This window comes from Pseudoliparis swirei, chromosome 6 (genome assembly GCF_029220125.1).
Source record: "Pseudoliparis swirei isolate HS2019 ecotype Mariana Trench chromosome 6, NWPU_hadal_v1, whole genome shotgun sequence".
Lineage (NCBI taxonomy): Eukaryota > Metazoa > Chordata > Actinopteri > Perciformes > Liparidae > Pseudoliparis > Pseudoliparis swirei.
Window position 1 is genome coordinate 5,294,163 of NC_079393.1, and position 21,437 is coordinate 5,315,599.

The following is a 21,437-nucleotide window of genomic DNA, read 5'->3' on the forward strand; positions in this document are numbered from 1 at the left end:
TCATAACATCCCCGCCGGGCTGTTGACAGGAGCCTCCGGCACACGTCGGACATTGTTTGTGTCGGCGGCTCGACGAGCAACATCCGGCTGGCCGCTGTGTCACGGGGACTGGGAAGTGCCACCGTGCCTCCATCCCGAGGTAAATCAGAGCAGCGTGTTTGTGTGTGTGTGTGTGTGTGTGTGTGTGTGTGTGTGTGGTCTGCACTGCAGTCGAGAATGAACTCAAATTCAGCACATCATACATTTGTAAACGCTGCGTGCCACGGGAACCCACGCCAGGAAATGCTTTTCCATGTCTCTGATCGTCATCTTCATCATCATCATCGCGTGGATGACGAAGAGTCCGAAGCTATATATATATATATATACACTTAAATAAATATATATATACATATATATAAATATATATACTTAAATATATATATATAAATATATATACATATATGTATATATATATATAAATATATACATAAATATATATATATTTATATACATATATATATATTTAAATATGTATATATATATATATCCACACTCACACATAAAATCAAATGTGTATTGACTGATTTTTTAGATTTTTTCATTTGTTTGTTAAAACATATAATACTGTTTTTATCTTGCACGCACGCACACACACACGCACATCATTCTGTTGAAGCGCTCAGCTTGTGGCGACAGAGGAAGTTAAGGAGGCGCTTCAGGTCCCAAAGAGACGTCCAAATTATCCCCACCTCTAAAGCCCACATATGGGAGGTAAACTCTTATAAACACAGCACAATGAAAACTCATTGGCTAAATGGAGGCTCCTGGCCCTTTGAAGTCCACTCAGTCCGTGAGGAGCTCTGAGTCTCTCCAGTGGGCGTGTAACCGAATGACTTTAAGAAAGTACTTAGGGAGAACAAACAGAGCCCTGTTGTAAAAGCCCTGCTCCAAATCTTCATTTTTATGATCCTTTCCAAGTATTCAGACTAATACACTTCTGCACAATATCATACGTGGCGTTTTGGTGCGTTTGAACGTTGCTGATGCAACACACCGAGACCCGAATAGCACCAAAAACCCGCCGCTCACCTCGAGCAGCTCCGACACGATGGGCAGCACCTCTGGGTTGCAGATGTCGATGGAATCGTCCCTGTAGGTCTTCTTCTTGTAGCGGATGTTTCCCAGGTGGAGGATGGCTGACAGCAGGGAGAAGATCCTGAGAAGAGGAGAACAAAGATACTCATTGTCAACAATAAAAGAGATTATACGTGCAGAGGACACCTCGTCATCATGTGTATTTCTAAGCACCCGACTCGATTCTTACGACTGCAACGACCTAAGGCTCGACTGATGTCGACTGTTATACATGAACCGTGAAAGGGTTCAAAGTTGTAAGATGATAAACACGGACGTCTACCAGACACCGAGGCAGCCACCTGTCAATCACAAGGAAGCCCCGCCCTAAAGCGTACCCTGCTTTACCGCCTATTTCACATCATGCTGTATTGAAGAAGACTAAACCATAAACACGAGTTTACAATGTTTCCTGAGGGAATAATTTAAGTGAGAAGTATCGTCGTCTTCTCATGAGACTCCTATACAACCAGAGGAGTCGCCCCCTGGTGGCCGTTAGAGAGAATGCAGCTTTAAGGCGCTTCAAGATTTCTTCACTTTTCAAATCCGGAGGTTTCCACCTGGTTAAATATCAGAACCAGCTTGATTTTATTGGCCATGTACGTGAGCACATACGTGGAATTTAACTCCGGTTACACAACGCTCTCCTCGTACATACATGTTATTTCCAATATAACAGGAAAAATATTAAAAAGACATTGAAGACAGCAGAAAAATAATTTTGAATGTTGAGTGAGAACATGAGATAAAGAGGAGTATTTATAGAGGAATTCATTTGTTTCTGCGGATCTAATAATATGTTTCCGCACCGTGACTTTAAGACGGGGGCGGAGGTCATGTGATCGTTCACGTGTGCACGGATTGGCCGTCTTACCGTTTGCGTGTGGTGGGCAGGAAGCCGACCATCTCCATCGCCAGCTGCAGACGCTCAAAGTCGTGTTTCAGATCCTCTCCTTCCACGGTGAAGCAGTCCTGCTGGTGTCAGGTGAAAACACACACACACACACACAGAGGAAAAGAGAGGGAGAGACAGAGAGCGCCATCAGCACCACAAAGGATGTTTTTATGAATATACACGTAAACATAAAGAGAAACCTGAGAGACGGCTAAGACTCGGCGCTCCAATGGACGTGTGTATCTAAGCTAAATGAGTGAGTGTGTGTGTGTGTGTGTGTGTGTGACGGTTTCACACAGTATTTCACGGGCTTCACTTGGATGAACTGCGCTGACTTTTTATAGGAGGTTATCGCACCTGAAAAATGAGTCATAAGTCATAAGTAGAACTCAGGTCCCGGCTCCCGAGTCCTGAAGCGTGTCGTCACACCAAAATGACGGAAAATGTCCTTTCAAAGAATTTGTATGCATGACTTTCAAACACATAAAGATGGTTATTGATGTGTGTCCCGCCTTCAACTGGCTGCTGTCGGATTGATTCAAAGGTTTTTCTTCATTTTCATACTTTATCCGTAACATAAGTGGGAAAAGTGGATTAATTTCATTCTGTAAAGTCCTTTTTTTCTTTTTTTTCACAATATATACTATTTGATGTTTTTGTTGTGTATTTTATTCAGTCAATCATTGCAATACAATATAATATTTTTATATGTAATATACAAAACAGAGCAAAAAATGCTTATATATTCCTATCCTAAATTATTATAATCAAATAAATCAGAAAATGTATATAAAATAGACAAATAAGAAATTAAGAAAATAACATATATATATATATATAATATATTTTGACTTCAGACGGCATTCCAGATTTAAAAAGGGTAAAGTCACGAGTCATCGCTGTCGGAGTCTCAATCGAGCTGCTCGTCTCAGAGTCAGAGTTGTGACTCGAGTCCAAATCACGTGACTTGCGGCAAAGAACACAGCTTTAATGGATGAGACCACGACGGAGAAACCAAACGGATTACCGCAGACTGAATGCGGTCACGGCCGCCCCGACTCGGCAGCCGCCGCCAATCCATCCATCGAATGGTGTGTTGGCTCGTGGAATGATTCATGGAGCGACCTCGGAAAAGAAAAATAACTTCTTCTGCGTTTAAGGGGTGAATTTGTATGTCGATCACTGGCTGCAAAAACTCTTCTTTTTTTTGGTCCTTAATTTGTCAAATGTATGTTGTCTCAATGTTCTTTGTTCTTGTTGACACTTTATTTATTACTATATCACATTATTACTATTATTTCACTTAATGTCCGACAAAAGAGAGAAACTTATTTTCGATTTTCTGTATGTTCAACATTGGAAAATCTACACCAAAGATAACTTTGACCTTTGACCTTTGACGTCGTACAGTGACGGTACAGGATGGAGAGAGCGAGGACTTGCATGTTCACAATGATGTGTGTGTGTGTGTGTGTGTGTGTGTGTCCTCGGGGCCTCCGGTCGGTCGGCATGTCTCCTCTCTCTCGGGCTGTAATTAGCGCATACCACAGCGACCGGGCAGCGAGGGGAAAAAAAGACACCCCATAATGCACTCTGGGTTGCCTCCTCTACATTTCAATGTTCTCGCTCTCCATTGTTTTACTCTGGCGAAGGAACTCGTCAAGAGCCGCAGAGACAAAAGGGTTGGGGGGGGGGGGGGGGGCGGCGATCTTTTCTCCGGCGAGCGTCTCCGGTTGCAACAAAAGCCACGGCCGGGACCCGAGGGGAAAAAAAACACTTTTTTTTATTTTTATTGTCGGTCATGTTCGACCTCAACGCCGAGCAGCACAATGGGATATGTACGGCGAAGGAAGTTGAGAAAAAAAAGAAGAAAAAACCCCCAAAAAACCTTCAGCTGTTGGTCCTGGAGGATTAATAAACAACCGAGAAGCTTTTCTCACTCACGACTTGGAGGCGTAACGTTGTGCCAGTTCACAACACTGAATGTGGAAAGTGCCGACACAGCACTTTTCCAACAGGTCGCTCGGGGATCCAGTCGAGCCCCCCCCCCCCCCCCCCACGCTACTTACCGTGACTTCATCGTGATTCACGTGGTCGAGGCCCCCACGCTCGACTCCTGCACCAACAGCAACATGCCGGCATTCCACACGACCAAAGAAAAGCCCAGAGACACCCAGACAGGCACAGAATGTAACTTTTCTCTTCTTTCTTTTTTAAAAACACAGCCACAGAGCGAGCGCCTGGCAGCCAGCGGCACACACCGAGGGCAGAAACATCCAGAACATGTTTGGTCTTTGGGATCTTTAGGCAAATACTTTATTTATTTTTTTCTGGTTTATTTTCTATTTTTGTCTCCAGACATCTGGAATGTGTATTCACTTGTCACTGTTTAAAGCACCGGGTGTCTCTATTTACTGCATCATGCTCTCCCCCCCCCCCCCCCCCCCCCATACACACACACGTTGACCAATGGGAATAGAGGTCAAGGGTTAAATAGGCCCAAAGGGGCGGTCAGATGCTCAGACACCTGTCAAGAGCTGTGCGTGTGCGTGTGTGTGTGTGTGTGTGTGTGTGTGGGGGGGGGGGGGGGGTTGTCAAGATGGTGACGTCATCTCCTTGGACGGTGAGGTCATTGACTGACCTTTGAGGGAGACAGTGTGTCAGCAGACAGGCGGGACGGTGGTGTAAGGGAAAAATATAAAGAGGAGCCAAGAAAAAAAAGCTAAAAAAGAGTAGACAGGGACTCCTTGAAGTTAAAGGAATAGTTCATCATTTTGCTGATAAATGCTCTTTTTTTTTGCTTCCTTTGCGAGAGTGAGATGAGAAGATCGGGAATAATCTCACGACTTTTTTTCTAAGTGCTTTAAATAAGAAAGAAAACGGCATCGTGGTAACATATAAAAGAAAAAAACAAGGCGATATAAGACGACACCGTAGAAGTAGGATCCTAAGAGTAAATTAAAATAGAAGATACTGCAATAGGTGCCGATGTTCACTGAAGGTGGAGCCAGGCTAGCTGTCTTTATGCTAAGCTAGGCTAAACACGTCCCGACTGAAGTTACGATGATTTTAAAAACAAGATTTTTCTCCCGGAGTGATTTAAAAAAAAAGGACATACAGGAATTATCCCTCCGTATTTTTTTGTTGCTACGACGCTGGAATCCAGGCCATCGACTCCGAATACGTCGGTTTGAATCCCGCAGGAGGGCGGTATGGTTTTTGGGGTTATGGTTACACGTGAAACAGAACCTACAAGTAACTTCATGAAACCCATTTCCTGGATAAAGGAGCAAATTATATATTTTTTTAAAGTATAAAAAAGAAAGTGGGGAGCCAAAGAGCCAAAGAGGGTGAGACGAGTCGTGTTTACCCTAAACCGACTCTCATGTCGAGTGTTTGCTCGCCGGCAAAGTCAAAGTAACCCGATCTCCTATTATAGGAGACACCGACTCCCTTAACCACGCGGAACCAAATCCCACTGACCAAACATCACTCACTTCAGGGGGAGACTGGCAAGACAGTGGCACACACACACACACACACACACACACACACTTAGAGGGAAGTTTCAGGATGTGAGGCCAATTGATCACTATTGAAAGCTTCTCACCCGCTCCACGTTTCCGTTATCGTCTCTGGATGTTTAAAGTTATCGTTCCGCTTGCCGAGTGCATGTTTCTGTGGTAACTGCGGGAGGAATTCAAGGTATTTAACTTCTTCGATCGCGTCTTTATATGGTCATTTCCAGTGTTGGTGGTGGCGGGGGTCCGACACGCAGGATTCTAAGAGCACAACATGAGTGCAATGCACTCAATTTGTATCTGAATCCTCAAAGCTTTACTCTCATGCAGCCTCTCAAAGGCTGTAGTAAATTACTGATAATGCAAAAAACACCTGTTCTTGCTCCTGTAGCTCAAAGTCAACATATATGTACAGCCTGTAAATACTATTCTATAAAGAACACTGTCGCTGCTTCACATTATGATCCTGATTGTTATCTACCTTCAATTTAACAGTATTCAGCGTCAGAAATACACGAGGGCAAAGGGTAAAACTGCCCCTTCGAAATATAATTATGCCCCTGATATCACGAGGATGGAGGCAACAGATTTAATCGTATTTTGTTTTTGTTCTCTGTTGTGTGTGTCCTGTCTGTGTTGCCTGTACTAGGTAGGTACACACACAAAAATCAATAAATATATTTTTAAATAAAAATTTAAAAAAAGAAATAAGTTATAATTGTTAATAGTTTTAAAAATAAATTAAATGAACAACAATTAAATAATACAATTTAATATGATTTTTTGATTTATGTTTTCTGATTATCTTTAAAACACTTATACTACTGCCTAAAAGTCTTATTATTTGCCATTTTTTGACAATTTATCATATACTGTAAGAATAAATAAGTAGATTTATTATTTTTTAGGTTAAATATTATTTCAAAAGTTTAAAAAACGTATATTTTTTTTTAAATGCCTCTAAAATTTAGTAATATGTAAATGTCCTCCCCTGACTGTGTTGCTCTTATAATTTCCTTTTTTTAATTTTATGTGGGGGATAAAACATTTAAATGTAGAGGTGAAGGTAAAAATCCTGAACCTCCCCTTTAAAGATGTCGGTTTCCAGGTATGACGTAATCAATCAATCAATCAGCAAAGCGTCCAAAGCCAAAACAACATATAGATTAGAGGGATTCCTTAATGTTTTACTTTTACTTGGTCAAACTATACCTAAAAGAGAGATGTCTTTTTTATTATCATTGTTAAAACATAATTTCCAGTAAATGACATAATGTCTTCAGTCCAGTGAAGGAATCCCTTTAAACATGTTTTCCGTCCAGCTGAGGTCAGTTGAGGTCGCCTTCATCTTTTATTCCATTTCAGAGGAAAAGCAGGCGTGTGTGTGGATGGCGGGGCGGGGCGAGAGAGAGAGAGAGAGAGAGAGAGAGAGGGAACAAGAACCCGAGACCGGCACCAGAAACACAGCGCAGAGCCACGACACACCCAGAGAGCACAGACGCACACAAGGCGTCGCACACGTGATACTGACCAGATCGCTCTCATAGGAATTGTCCCAGCGGAGTTTGTGCGATTTCTTTGTCATCTGGAAGCAAGGAGGAGCGGTTAGGAGGAAGTACACAACCATGTGTTCAGGGTAATGTTAACAACAACACAACAAGGCAGGGCAGAGCGGTGAGGAGGAAGTACACAACCATGATGTGTGCAGTGTTAATAACAACACAACGCACACCGACTGGAGAGAGACGACACTGCTGGTAACTGTGTGAGGGACAATCCTCACAGACACACACACACACAGACACACACACACACATATAGAGACACACACACACACACACAGCCACACACACATATAGAGACACACACACACACACGTCTCCAGAGGGGCAGTTATTTAATCTTCGGCGGCGTAGTTTATGACATGTTTTAGTTTTGAGCTCTTTTACCTAAAAAGTAACAATACACTGTAAAAAATACTCCAATACAAGAACAAGTTTTGCAAATGATCCTTTAAAATCTTACTGAATTAGTATTAGTCGTATTAAATGTTTGCGTATGATACGAACTGCACTGTGTAGTAGTAGATGAAAGAAAACAACTAGAGAGAGGAGAGATAAATATGGATAATCATTGAGTTCCTCTGTGACACCGTGTGTGTGTGTTTGTATGTGTGTGTCTACTTGTGCGTGTGTGTGCATGTGTGTCTGTGTGTGGCTGTGTGTGCGTGTGTCTGTGCGTGTGTGCGTATCTGTGTGTCTGTGTGTGGGTCTGTGCGTGTGTGTGCATATCTGTGTGTGTGTGTGTGCATGTGTGTGCGTGTGTATGTGCGTGTATGTGTCTGTGTGTGCATGTGTATGTGCATGTGTGTGTATGTCTCTGTGTGTGGTTGTCTATGTGTGTCTGCGTGTGACCTCTGCACGAGAGCAAGTCAGCGCCAGATTAACTTCGGAGTACTGCAGTTGCCATGGAAACAGACCTGCATGGTAACAGGCAGGAGAAGACGAGGATGAGGGAGAAGGGGGAGAGGGGGGGGGGGTTGTTGTTGTTGTGGGGATTAAGGGGAGAAAAAAAACCTGTTACTTTTTTGGGAAAAAGAGATGAACAAAGGTTTTTTTAAATGTGTGTTCTTGTTGCCTCCCTCGTGTGTGAAGAGGGAACATGAACCTCACACACAGATGCTCTGCACAAGATGCACACACACACACACACACACACACACAGATGCTCTGCACAAGATGCACACACACACACACACACACACACACACACACAGATGCAGGGTGGACATTTCTCAAGCTGCTGCAATCAACACCTCACGGCCCTGAGAAGTGATCCGGTTAGGATGAATGAGGACAGGAGGAAAGGAAGAAAGGAGGGAGGGGGGTGCCCGTGTGTTTTTAACATCATCTTCAGGGTCTTCATCAATCTCTCCCTGTACACGGCGCCTCCAAGCTTCATTTGTTATTGTTTATGCTCTTTAGTGCCGACGGCACCACACCGGATCATTGAAGTCGAGACGTATAGCTACACAAAAAGTGTCTTTTTGTGATGTCACAATTTGTCTTTTTGTGTAATTGTTTAATTCTGATGACATGGAATATTGTGCGGTCGATATCTTATATCTACGCTGCGTATTTTTGCCCCTTTTTTGGTGAAACAAGATTAATTAAAACAAAGAGCAATTTTGCATAAGGAATATTGTGCATAAAGGAAATTGAGACGTACAAAAAAAACAAGAGCCAGGCCGACTTTTTTTATTTGTGTGTGTGTGTGTGTGTGTGTGTGTGTGTTTATGTGTGTGTGTGCCGACCTGGTTAAGGTAGTGGTATTCCTCGGGTTTCAGCAGGTGGAAGGCCTTCCTCTCCTCTTCGCTTGCTCCGGCCAAGAGGTAGTAGAACACATGGTAGTTCCTACACACACACACAAGTTAGAGGAGATGATTCTTCAAAACAACCCCCCCCCCCTTTTTTTTCTCCCCGCATTTTCTTTTCGATTATAATTTGGAGTTGAGCTGAGGACAGCAGCTTTCCCGTCTCCGCCTCGGGGAGGAGGCTCCCTTCAGAGGATCGGAGGAGAGCAGTGAGAACCGACTCCATCTGCGCCTCGACCCTGCAGCATGTGATGAACAGGCTCACACGTGAGATGAGGAGTTTCATCACGTTTAATAAGTGACACTGCCGCCGCCGTTAAAGCTGCGAATGTGACCTCTGATGTACTTCAAATCAACGTTTCCATCAAACGAATAGAATCTGACATTTTCAGAAGGGTTTTTAATTATAAAATTGTAATTTTTCTCTGCTGCAAAACATTCAGATAAATAATAAGATAATAAAACCCGTAATGAACATTTTCCGAGCAATAAATATTGAACGAGCTCCGAAAATAATGGCCGAGCTGTCCGGCTAATGCTCAAGTCGCCGTGTGGATCGGGTTTCTTGATGACATCATTTCACCGACATGGTGCACAAATAAAACCAGTGGCTTCGACGCAGAGAATTATTAGATTATTTTTATGCTGACCTGCCCAGATGCTCAATTCAAGGCGGTAGCCATCAACAGAGCCACGCTAGCTGTTCCCCTCCGCTCCCAGTCTTTGTGCTAAGCTAAGCTAACGGCGGCCGCTCTTATCGCTCAGATGCGAGAGTTATTCTCAGTAATTTTCAACTTCTTAAATTGTAATTTATTTAACCAGGTGAGTCTCATTGAGATTTAAAATATATTTTTCGTAAAGGGAACTTGCTCTTGAGAAAAAGATGTAATGAACTAATTTACCAGAAAGTCAAATTATTTTTAAAATATATATATATATTTTATTTTATTCAATTGAGCCGTAGATGTAAACGGTTTATATATATATTAAGTACGTTTTGCATAAACGAAGAACATTGACTTTGCGATTGGTGGGTGACAATAAACAGTGCAATAGCATAAGATATAATTATAAACAAAAAACACGATAATTAAAACAATATAAGAGTACGTTAGAATAAGTCTGTCATTAAAGCGTTGAGTGTGTATTTAAAGTGAGTTGTGCTGGGTTGTGTAACGCGTGTTATCGTCTTGGGGGTGTGAGAGTTGGTGGTAACCCGCTTATTGAAGGTCCGAATAAAACAACATGAGAACAAACGTAAACATAAACCCACACGACCAATCATTCCCGAGCCCTTCATGTTGGGGGTCAGAGGTCGAACAGAGGCAGCCTGTCTTGAGCCTGGAGTTAAGATTCAGGGGAGTTTGCAGTTCATCATCAGCCCCCCCCCCCTCTGAGCTGTCAGGGTGTGTGTGGGGGGGGGGGGGTCCTGTCTTCAGTTCCTACCCTATCAATATGGCCGCCACGGCCTGTCATCGGGATGAAATAGAAACCCAGAGGCCAATCAGGGTGAGAGGGATTAGATGACCGGTGTGTGTGTGTGTGTGGGGGGGGTTACATTGTTTTGTGTTTCCTTCCCTCAAAAGCCGTTACACCGTGGAGTGTCTCGCCGCCGCGGAGGGATGAGCGATACCGAGCCGGGCGAGGGGCGTAGACGCAGGTGGAAATGTGTTTGTGCGTCTGCTCGTGAAAAAAAAACAAGACGTGAGAACAGACGGCCAAACCGATTTCTAGGAATTATCGCGGAATTTATTTTCTCAAAATATAATTGTGATGTGTGATTATGCAATAAGGCAGTACTGTATCAGCAATAATGTACCGTTAAAGGGTGTTGACACATTAAATATATATAGCCCACAAATATTGGGCTATATATATATATACGTTCTCAGCTTGCAGAGGAAGTGACGGCTACTTCAGTATTACGTTTCTCAGATAAAGAACAAGTCAGCGTAGAGATGGATGTATATGGATTTTGACATATTATCTCTCGTGGGCTATAATCTTTCTCCTTTCTTATTTATGGCTGTGCTCAGGTTCCTGGAGGTTCATTATTCTTCAAATCACATTTTGAAAAGTCGTTGTAAGCGACCAAACCTCCTGCGTCTCACCTCTCGTTGTGCTCCTGGTACACCAGGCGGGATTTCTCCAGCAGGTATTTCTCCACATAGGCTCTGAAAATAAATGGGAAGAAAAAAAAACATACACATAAAAGTCAAGAGAGACATCAGTTGCAGCTTTGATAATCAGCTGGTATTAAGTTGTGTGTGTGTGTGTGTGTGTGTGTGTGTGTGTGTGTGTCTCACCCTCTGACAGTGCCACTCTCCTGGTAGTTGACCTGGATGAATTTTCCGAAGCGGCTGGAGTTGTTGTTGTGGGCCGTCTTAGCGTTCCCAAAGGCCTGAGGAGACAACGGAGACACGTCAGCGTGGAGACAGGTGACAGGTGACACTGTACAGACACAGGTACAGGCCCAGGTACTGGTACAAGTACGGGTATAGGTACAGGTACAGGTACAGGCCCAGGTACACGTATAGGTACAGGTACAGGCCCAGGTACAAGTACGGGTATAGGTACAAGTAAGGGTATATGTACAGGTACAAGTACAGGTACAAGTACGGGTATAGGTACAGGTACAAGTACGGGTATGGGTATAGGTACAGGTACAGGTACAGGTACAGGTACAGGCCCACGTACAGGCCTAGATACAGGCACAGATACAGGCCCAGGTACAAGTACTGGTACAAGTACGGATACAGGTACAGGCCCATCTACAGGCCCAGTCCCAGGTACAGGTACAGGCCCAGGTGTGTGTTGTTAGACAGACACAGACACCTTTAAGCTGCTCATCAACAAGTTGAAGTCACAATGAGAAGATGTTCAGGTCCAAAACTCCACGAACCGAGCGCTGATCCAAAGTGAAACAAGGTGTGAGGAGTCGAGGGGAGAGCCACCAATCACAGGACTGAACCGAGGTCATGAGGCTCAGGAAGAGGCCCGCGAGAGAGAGGCACACACACACACACACACACACACATAGTCAATCATTAGAAGCCCCTGAAGGACTCATTCAGGTTCTCATTAGGTGCCTCGTGGGCGCCAGCGGAGGTGGTTAGGTATAAGGAGACGAGACGAGGAGCAAAAACAAGCAGAGGAGAGAAGAGGAGGGAGCCGTGGAGAGGTAAGGAGAAAAGATAGAGACAAGAGAGGAAATAAGAGAAGGGGAGAGGAGGACATAAGAGAGGAGAGGAATCAATGAGAGAAGAGAAGAAAAGGGAGAGATGAAGATAGGAGATGAGAAGGAGTCAAGGTAGAGGGATGGAACAAGGAAACAAAACAAGAAAAAGAGAGGAAAGCAGGCTAGAGGAGACCAAACAAGGAAATTAGATGAAACAAGACAAGGAAAGAAGGAGAGAAAGGGACAAAAGAAAAACTGGAAGGTTTGAGAAGAAAACAAGTGGGAGGAGGGGAAGAAGGGAAGATCCTCTAGGACAGAGGAGAAGATGAAAGGAATGAACAAGGACAGCAGCAAAGAGGAAACAAAACACAACAGAAGGAAAAGAGAGAAGATCCCGAACAAAGGAGGAATGAGACGAGGAAAGAGGAAAGATGTAGAAGAGTGAAAGAAGAGGAAGGAGAAAGGATTTTAAAGATGAACGACATATTTCAGCTCCACAGCGGCGGAATTTCAGGCTGACGCAATCACGTATTTTGAAATTGTAAAAAATGACTAAATAAGAACCAGCCGAGCGAGAGAACGAGCGAGAGAGAGAGAGAGAGAGAGAGAGAGAGAGAGAGAGAGAGAGAGAGAGAAGATAATTGGTTGTGGCTGCTGGGTGAAAACTGTAGCTCCAGAATAACACAGATTCATAAAAGCACAATTTAAGGGTTAATTTAAAAAAAGGTTCCCCGACCTGAAACATACGATCAGGACGGAGAAGAAAACGACTTCATCTTTCATCTTTTCTCCTCCCCGACGACACCATCCTCATTATCTCACTTCAGATCCATGTCTTCTTTTCCCTCTCCACCCGGCCATGGAAGAGGCTGCATAAATAAACGGGGTTGCCACGACAGAAGAAGAGCGGGCCGGGCGGCGAGAGGTGCCTCGGTCCAGAAATGTAAATCGAAACTGCAGTTTATATGATAATGACAGAGCTTTCAATCTCAGTAACTTACTGGATACGAGAGCCCGTCTGTGGCGAAATGTTTCACGTTTATAGATTTATAAATTCCTCTTCCTGAAATGGAGTGAAATGAGCACCGGCTCGAATGTAAACTGCCAATTTAGCATCAAACCACACGGTGACCAGCCGGCAACCTCCGGGTCTGAGGAGGGAAGCCGATGTGGAAGTGTCTCGAACTTGCATTCTCTCTAGTGGCCACCAGGGGGCGACTCCTCTGGTTGTTCAATTGTATAGAAGTCTATAGAAACGACTTTCTCTCTTGATTTATTCCCTCGGTAAACATTGTAAACGTGAGTTTATAGTCTCACTCTGCAGTTTTAAGTCTTCTTCAATCCAGCGTGACGTATTAAAATAGAGTATAAAGCAGGGGACGCTTTGGGGCGGGGCTACCGTGTGACTGACAGGTCGCTACCGCGCCGTTCGGTCGGCGTGTCGTCTGCGACTTAAAAGCTTAACATGTCCACAGTGCGTTTTAAGTTGATGAAAGTTAATTGTAATATTTTGCGCGATATGAAAATAACACCCTCTTGTGAGCTGAATAAAAAGATGGCGACGACCAAAACGCCAGACTCGGGGCTTCGAAACGGCGACACCACGAACCAACGGCCGACACCGCAGTGACCGCGTCCTCTTCTGACACAGCCTTTGCATTTATACTCTTTATATTCAACTCCTCTTTCGTTACGCCACTTCAAAATATAGAAAGGTTCACTTAGTTTCGCGTGAGACATCGACGAGCGCTGGGAGTGACAACGGGGTTTATGTTTGTTTGTTTTTGTTTATTTTATTTCATTTAAAACCTCAGAAAACACACAGAGAGAGAACCTCATTTAGAGGTACACCCAATAACTGCAGAAGCAACTTCAATCAAATAGAAATGAAAGACGTTGTTTTGTATTGTTTGAGCTCATTATGCATACCATGTGTGGCTGCACGGGGCTAGGTGTGTGTGTGTGTGTGTGTGTGTGTGTGTCTCAAAGAGATTGATGAGCAGGGCTGAAGTGTCCGGATGATTTAGTGGTGAACTCTGCTTCATGGTCAGCGCCTGCTGTGACCACAGCACAGGAAAACACACACTGTGAATCGGTGATTACTCTGAGCGTGTGTGTGTTAAACATGTTAGTGGAGAGAGAGAGAGAGAGAGAGAGAGAGCAAGCATAAAAAACTAAAATAACCCTAAAACCACTTTCCTTGTTACCAACTAACTCAAAAGCTTTCAGTAACCTTTGACCTCAACCCCTTGTTACCTTTATGTCCTTCTCCTTCCCCCCCCTCCTTTATTGTGCCCTCCTTCCCGTCTAATTCGGAGGCAATAAAGCCCTCTCGAAGATAGAAATCAATACATCACGTCATTGAAATGAATTAATTTGTTAAAAGGGTCCAGATGTCTACGGTCATTGGGAACCGTTGAGTGTGTTTAGTGGTGTGTTTTTTTAATTAGGTCAATTTAAAAAAAAGAATTGGGGGGTCAAAATGTACGGAAATGATTTGACACACAACATTCGTGTCTTGTGTTTCTACGCATTAATGTCCAGAGTCTCGTCGAATATTAAAACACATTCTCTTGGCCACTGGCCCAAATATTCAAGCAATGGCACTCTACAATGCGTACCGTGTACCGTAAGTTTTGCACAAGTCAAATTCAGCTTGGCTTTTGAAAATACACTTTTTTTTTTGCCGTTAAAAGACGACAATTTGTTGTACATTAATTTACATAACTTAACAAACGTAATTATTTTAACATAACTTAATTTTGGTTTCACTACGGGACACGAACACGGATCTCCTAGGTGAAAGTCCTTCGTTATCGGTGAACTTTATTGCTCTTTATTCTACCTCAGTTGACTTCCTTCTTTCCTCCCGACTACATCAGCTGCTGTATTCGACAACTGGGAGTGAGAACAGGCTGTGGGATTTCTTTTCCCAACACGACCATCGTTCAACACAATGCTCGGCTTTGTTTGGGTCAAAATTAATAACAGAAAAGGCAGAACTAACGCCTTTGTTCTCTTTGAAGAAACCACAACACGAAGGAAACAAGAAACGGGAACGACGCTGACGGGACACATTCGCTGTTCCCACCGACTTGAAAGTCATCTCTGTTTTAATTTCAACATGACTCAATACAAACGGAATTAAACCCAGATTTTACTGCACACGGCCTGCGGTGCCATATGGAGATCCAGAAATAACCAATTGAATGTGTTAAAAAACGTCAAAAGATACAGTTTAGTCGGCCATATGTTAGATTTGATGGCGAATCAAATGTGCTGACCCCGAGGATTAATCCTGCTCTGTATATATATATATATATATATATACATAAATATATATACATATATATACAGCACTGGGTCCATACTGGCATTATGCTAATGCATGCTTATGCACCGCGTTAGCTCCCGCGGGCTCTTCCACGCCATCACGTTACGTTAGCCGGTTGTTTTCTCCACCGGGGCAGTAAAGGCGCCTCAGCCTCGGAGCCGGTGAATAAGTGACGCTTCTATTTCATAACCGGATTTATTTTATTGTTGAAGGAACGAGATGGGAGCTAGCCCGGTAATTAGCATGACCGGACCTTCTTCAAAGCAGTGGCTAAAATCTGCTTTTAATACTTTTAATGCACACAACTCTCTCTCTCTCTCGCTCTCTCTCTCTTGCTCTTTACTCTCTTTGTCTCCATACAGCTGGAGTGTTTCCCTAAAAAATTGCTAAAAAACAAATCATATCGCATCGAGATATACGTGTTACGCAACTACATCATCTAAACTAACGACAACAAGCACATTCAGGTAATCGGATGCGAACGCCATTTTTTAGGGACGGTCATTTGCAGATGATGGTTGTTTTTTGTTTTATATCATTGCAAGACATTGTCTTGATCTAACTACTCTGTATTTGATTATAAAAGATATGTTTTTAAACCTTCAGGGGATTTACGAGCGTGTTTCTCTTTTCTTAAAGGCTTCCTCTTTTAAAGATGTGTTCAATATTTGGACTGCTAATTTCAGCCCTCAGGGCCATTATTATATTATATTAAAGCAGACGTCTGTGATTAAGATACAGAGAGAGGCACGGTGGGATGTGGAAGGTAGGACTGCCGGAACTCAGTCAATCTGCTTTAAAAAGCTGCGAAAAAATATTTACTCTTCAACTTTATGCAGTTTTTTTGACAGTCAACAAAAAATTACTTAAGGTTTCTGTACTAATACCAAAACAAAATGTTTTTAAAATATATTTCTTGGGATATATGTACGGTATAAATGTGTTTTTAATAAAACGGTCCTGAACATTTAGTTTATTTATTTACTTTGCATCCCTTCTTACTGTCACTAGACTCACTACCTATTTCTTAATGCACTTTTACAAGTGTTCGCTCTTCTGGTATTTAATGTGTCCAACAACGACACCGTGGCTTAGTGACTTAATTAAAGGGGACACATCGGGCTTATAGCCAGGTTCATACATGTGTTTTGGCTTTCTACTAGAACATGTGTGCATGCTATAATGTTGTTCCTTCACCTCCTCACCTGCGTCTCTTCTCCATCCCTCCTCCCCCTCTCGCTACAGCACAACACGCCTCGAAAAGAAGAAGAAAAAACTCTCTCCGAATGATTTCACGCCGCGTGAACGGATTCCCCCCCAGAGGGCCGTCAGACCCACGGTTCTTGTGATTGTTTTTTCGGCTTTGCTACTTCCACATTCACAGGAGCTCTCTGGGCGAGATGACATCACGTGGCATTCCTCCGCTACAGCAGGTGCGCCTCGGCAATGGCATGCTGGGAAAAACAGAGCGCCCGTTGTGTGTGTGTGTGTGTGTGTTTATCACTTGGAGTGTGTTCGGTGCCAGCTTGTACTCTATGTGTGCAGTCGGGCATGAAAACACAGTCACGCAGGAGAGAAGGAGTGTGTGTGTGTGTGTGTGTGTGTGTGTTGCCTGCTCAATCTGTTTGTAAAGTGCTATCCGGTGGTGGACGCCCACGGGCCCTCGTTAACGAGACTGACTGCTGGTTGTCAGCGATCCTCCGCAGGAAGACGGCGAGGAGGAAACGGTGCTTCCGTTCTTCCATCGCTGCCAACGTGCCTCTGAGCAAGGCACCAAAACAGGAGCTGCAACTCACAGTTACTTTACGTGACGGATTAATCCGTCGATTCCGTAAAAAAATAAGAAATGCCCATCCTGAGTGTCCGTCTATGAAAAACAGATTTTTGTCACAATAATGCAAAAGAGGGGAAAGCAGTGCATCTCCACTTTGAGAAGCTAGAACCAGTCAAATTATTTAAAAACCATTCGGTGAATCTCTTCACTTCACCATCAACTCCTCCAAGAGACAAAGGACTACAACTGAGCCAGAGCTCTTCACAGAAGAGTATCTGAACCACAAACAACGCAAAATAATGTGAAAATGTTTTACTGCCACTCCCCTGGACTCTTGTTATTCCCCTCTCTCTCTCTATCTCTCTCTCTCTCTCTCTCTATTTATTTGCTCCTTTCCTTTCATTTACTCCAGATACACTTTCTAGGAAAAAAGGGAGGGAGAAGGAGGTGAGGAGGGAGGAGGGGTGCAGTTATGTAAACACGACAGGTCAGGTTCATGTTAGGCTCCGCCTCCTCACGGCCGGCATGTGTAGAGAGGAGGCGACTCAGTTTGGGTTAAACAAAGATATAAGACAACATAATATAATTTGTACGCACACATTCGAGCAAACATTCACTAATATCTATGAGTTGATAAACACACACACACACACACACACACACACACACACACACACACACTTCCTCCCCAAGTCATTACCGTAGTTCCTGTTTAAATATTAACTTCCCATCCAACACTCAGGACACTAACTACACAAAAATGCACGAAATGATTTCCAATGATTGTCTCCTGTTGTTTACTTGCTACATGTGATATGTAAACACAGATGCTTTTTTTCAAAAGTTGAAGCCATATGTGCAAATATTCATATTTTCTCAGCACTGAACTCCAAATCCAGGAGGAATATTTGGACATTGGAGAAAATACGCTTATTTTCTTTCTTAAGATTAGGAGCTTTTCTTCCAGAAATGTCGAACTATTACTTTGAAGCTCATTCTGAACTCCAACGGTCGTGTTTATGGTGGATTATAATGCACTTTATTCATAAGGGAGTCTAGTTAAACTCGATCGTACGCGAGACATCACCGGTTCACATATCGCATATTCAATATTCGTTTCTGTCTCCCGAGGAGTCGACTCTCTTTGGTTCCCGCCGTTCTTAAAGAAGCGGCCCTCTCTCAACACGCGGGTGTAGTTACCGGCTCTCGGGGGCCCCTCTCGCTCCGAGGCAACGTGCGGCGAGAGGTCAACGTCGCGGCCTAATGGACGTGAAACACTCGCTCCGCCGACATCCTCCACTTGGAGTGAGGGTTCAGGATTTATTGACCACGAGACAAGGAGGCTTTAAAAGCTGCGCCGCCACAACAAAGAGGGACTGACGGATGGGCTCTGAACCATCTTGTTCCGGCAAAGCGACGTGACTCGGGTACTTTGGAGGGAAATAAGGAAAACAAGTCATGAAGCATTAAATAAAAAAATGTCAGAAAAGAAACACGTGTAAGAATATATTCATCGAGCTCTGGGAGTCGTGCATGAAAGAAAGAAAGTAGCAAATAAACAAGTACACACAGAACAATGAAGGTCACATCTGGAACCGAAAATGGTTCTTTAGAGTGATGCCATAGAAGAAGAACCATTTATGGTTCCACAAAGAACCTTTCAAACCAGGGTTCTTTAAAGAACCCTGGTTTGAAAGAGTTCTTCAAAGAACCTATAAAGGTGTCTCAAAGAACCTTAAAACATGGATCTTTAAGACATCATTTCTGGTTCCACAAAGAACATTTCAAACCAGGGTTCTTTAAGGAACAATGACTTAAATAGTTCTTTAAAGAACAGGGTGTCTACAGGAATAAACCAGTGAAATTTAAGACTTTTTAAGACTTTTTAAGACCACGTCTCAATAAAATTTAAAACCTAATGTACGAAGGAAATATACATTAATCTAAATTAATTAATTCAAAGTAAACACACTGATGTCTGTTCAAAATTAACAGTATGGTGTAATGCAAAAGGATAACACAAATGTCATTGCTGTTGTAAATTATATTTATGAATACAACATTTTCAGAACATTTAGGTCCCATGAACAAATGTCTATAAAATCAAGTAAATATATTTTTAAAATACGTGCAACATAGTTCCTTTTGAACAAAAAAATCTATAAAATAACATAAATAACATTTCCAGCTGCTTTTAAAATGCAAAATCATTTACATAATAGAATGTATGTGTGTGTGTGTGTGTGTGTGTGTGTGCGTGTGTGTGTGAGTTCTCATGTCTCTATGTGATGGATGTTTGTGCACAGGTTCATGTCTACTCCTGAGCTTTTGTGAATATACTAGGAAAACAATCTTTTTCACACTATATGAAAACAAAAACTTCCAGTTGACATTTGGTCCATTCTCCTGGAAAAAAGAAAGAAAAGGCAGACATTAGCCAAACAACAGTCACCACATCTCTTATGACACCACCACTTCAGATTAATGTCAGACTGGATCAATATGACTGAAAACTATTTTTACAAATTAAGCAACGTGAGCCATCCCTTGAGCCTAGTGTATACTATGGAGACATATTGACAGGTAAACACCACTCTACTGCCATTCTAAAACTATTTTTAATTAGTCTAATTAATGTGTAGTGCGCCTATCCATAGCTGTTATTAACTTGACACACGAGTAAAGCTTAACTATATGAAACACATACTCATATACAAGAGGATAGTTAATACATATATTTATGTTAGACTTACTTTGAGATGCTGAAGTAGGTCCTGGGCGTGTCATGGCCCATGAGCTCCAGAGGATCCTGACGGGACCGGGTCACTGAACCGAGAGCACATGAAGTCCAGCTGTCTGCTCGCGGTGGTCTGGTCCAGAGTCTCGCGGTGGTCTGGTCCAGAGTCTCGCGGTGGTCTGGTCCAGAGTCTCGTGGAACAGAATGAAGAACACGCCGCAGCGTTGGTCTTCGGTGATGAGCTCTTTGTTGCACGGCGCTGGATTTCCTCCGGTGACCTCCAGCGTTGTAGCGTTGACGTCGTTGCTGGCGGCGGAGCAGGAGCTCGCGGCGGAGCAGGAGCTAGCCCCGCGGGCTGCTGGCGGCCTTCGCTAGTCTCTGTGCTTCTTGCTCTGCACGTGAGATTCCACCGCTGGAAAGTCTCGCGACACATAACGCAGCTTCAGAAGCATTTCACCGACCGTGACCAGAAACACTCGTTCTTTTCAAGCCGTTGTTGAACTTGCATCCCCCATGTTTTCTAAAGTAGCCGATGCTTCACGTTGTAGGGGATGGGACCGAATACGCGGGGCCCCTTTAAGAGAAGGGGCGTGGCCCCGGTGACACCAGAGACGCCGCAGAGCAACCGGAGCAAAATACGGACCTGGTGGACCAGATTGCCTCATATTCGCAGTGACATGACACCCAAAAGATTTAAGACCAATCCAATCTGAATTTAAGACAATTTAAGACTTTTTAAGGCCTTATTTTTAGGAAAAGCAATTTAAGACTTTTTAAGACTTTTTAATGCCCCGCAGACACCCTGAAGAACCTATAAAGGTGTCTCAAAGAACCTTAAAAAATGGTTCTTTAAAGCACCATTTCTGGTTCCACAAAGAACCTTTCAACCCAGGGTTCGTTAAGGAACAATTTCCTTAAATATTTCTTCAAAGAACCTATAAAGGTGTCTCAAAGAACCTTCAAAACATGGTTCTTCAGTAGGTGGTTTTTCGTAGAACCATTTAAAGAACCATTTAAGAACCATTATTTCTCGACTACACAGAGGAAACACCGGCATATATATATATATATATATATGAATGAACACATACAGGATGTGCCTGCATGAATGCACAGCATTCGTCATCAGCTCTTCCTCAGGGTCACCCTTTCAACAGGGCCCCATTACTCCGTGAACAAACACACACCTCTGCAAGGTAACACCTCGGCAGAGCATCACTACTAAGAGCACACACACACACACACACACACACACACACACACACACACACACACACACACACACACACACACACACACACACACACACACACACACACACACACACACACACACACACACACACACACACACACACACTGTGGACAAAGGGTCGCACGTGTCTCTCTTTAGTCCCGGAGGGCGGAGACACAGAGCATGACAAACACACATCGGTTCTTCTGTACATTTTTTTTTTTTTTTAAACTAAGTTGATAAATACTTTTAAAAACTGAAATTTAAATGCCAACG

At 43.3% G+C, this 21,437-nt stretch overlaps 1 protein-coding gene across 1 annotated transcript in view; it reads right to left on the reverse strand.

Moving 5' to 3' along the window:
* LOC130194874 (unconventional myosin-IXAa-like) overlaps nt 1–21,437 on the reverse strand; it is a 118,197-nt gene that overhangs the window by 59,540 nt on the left and 37,220 nt on the right. The window contains 6 exon segments of the mRNA XM_056416083.1: nt 1,072–1,198; nt 1,991–2,088; nt 7,064–7,117; nt 8,846–8,945; nt 11,017–11,079; nt 11,212–11,306. Coding sequence (XP_056272058.1) covers nt 1,072–1,198; nt 1,991–2,088; nt 7,064–7,117; nt 8,846–8,945; nt 11,017–11,079; nt 11,212–11,306 — 537 coding nt within the window.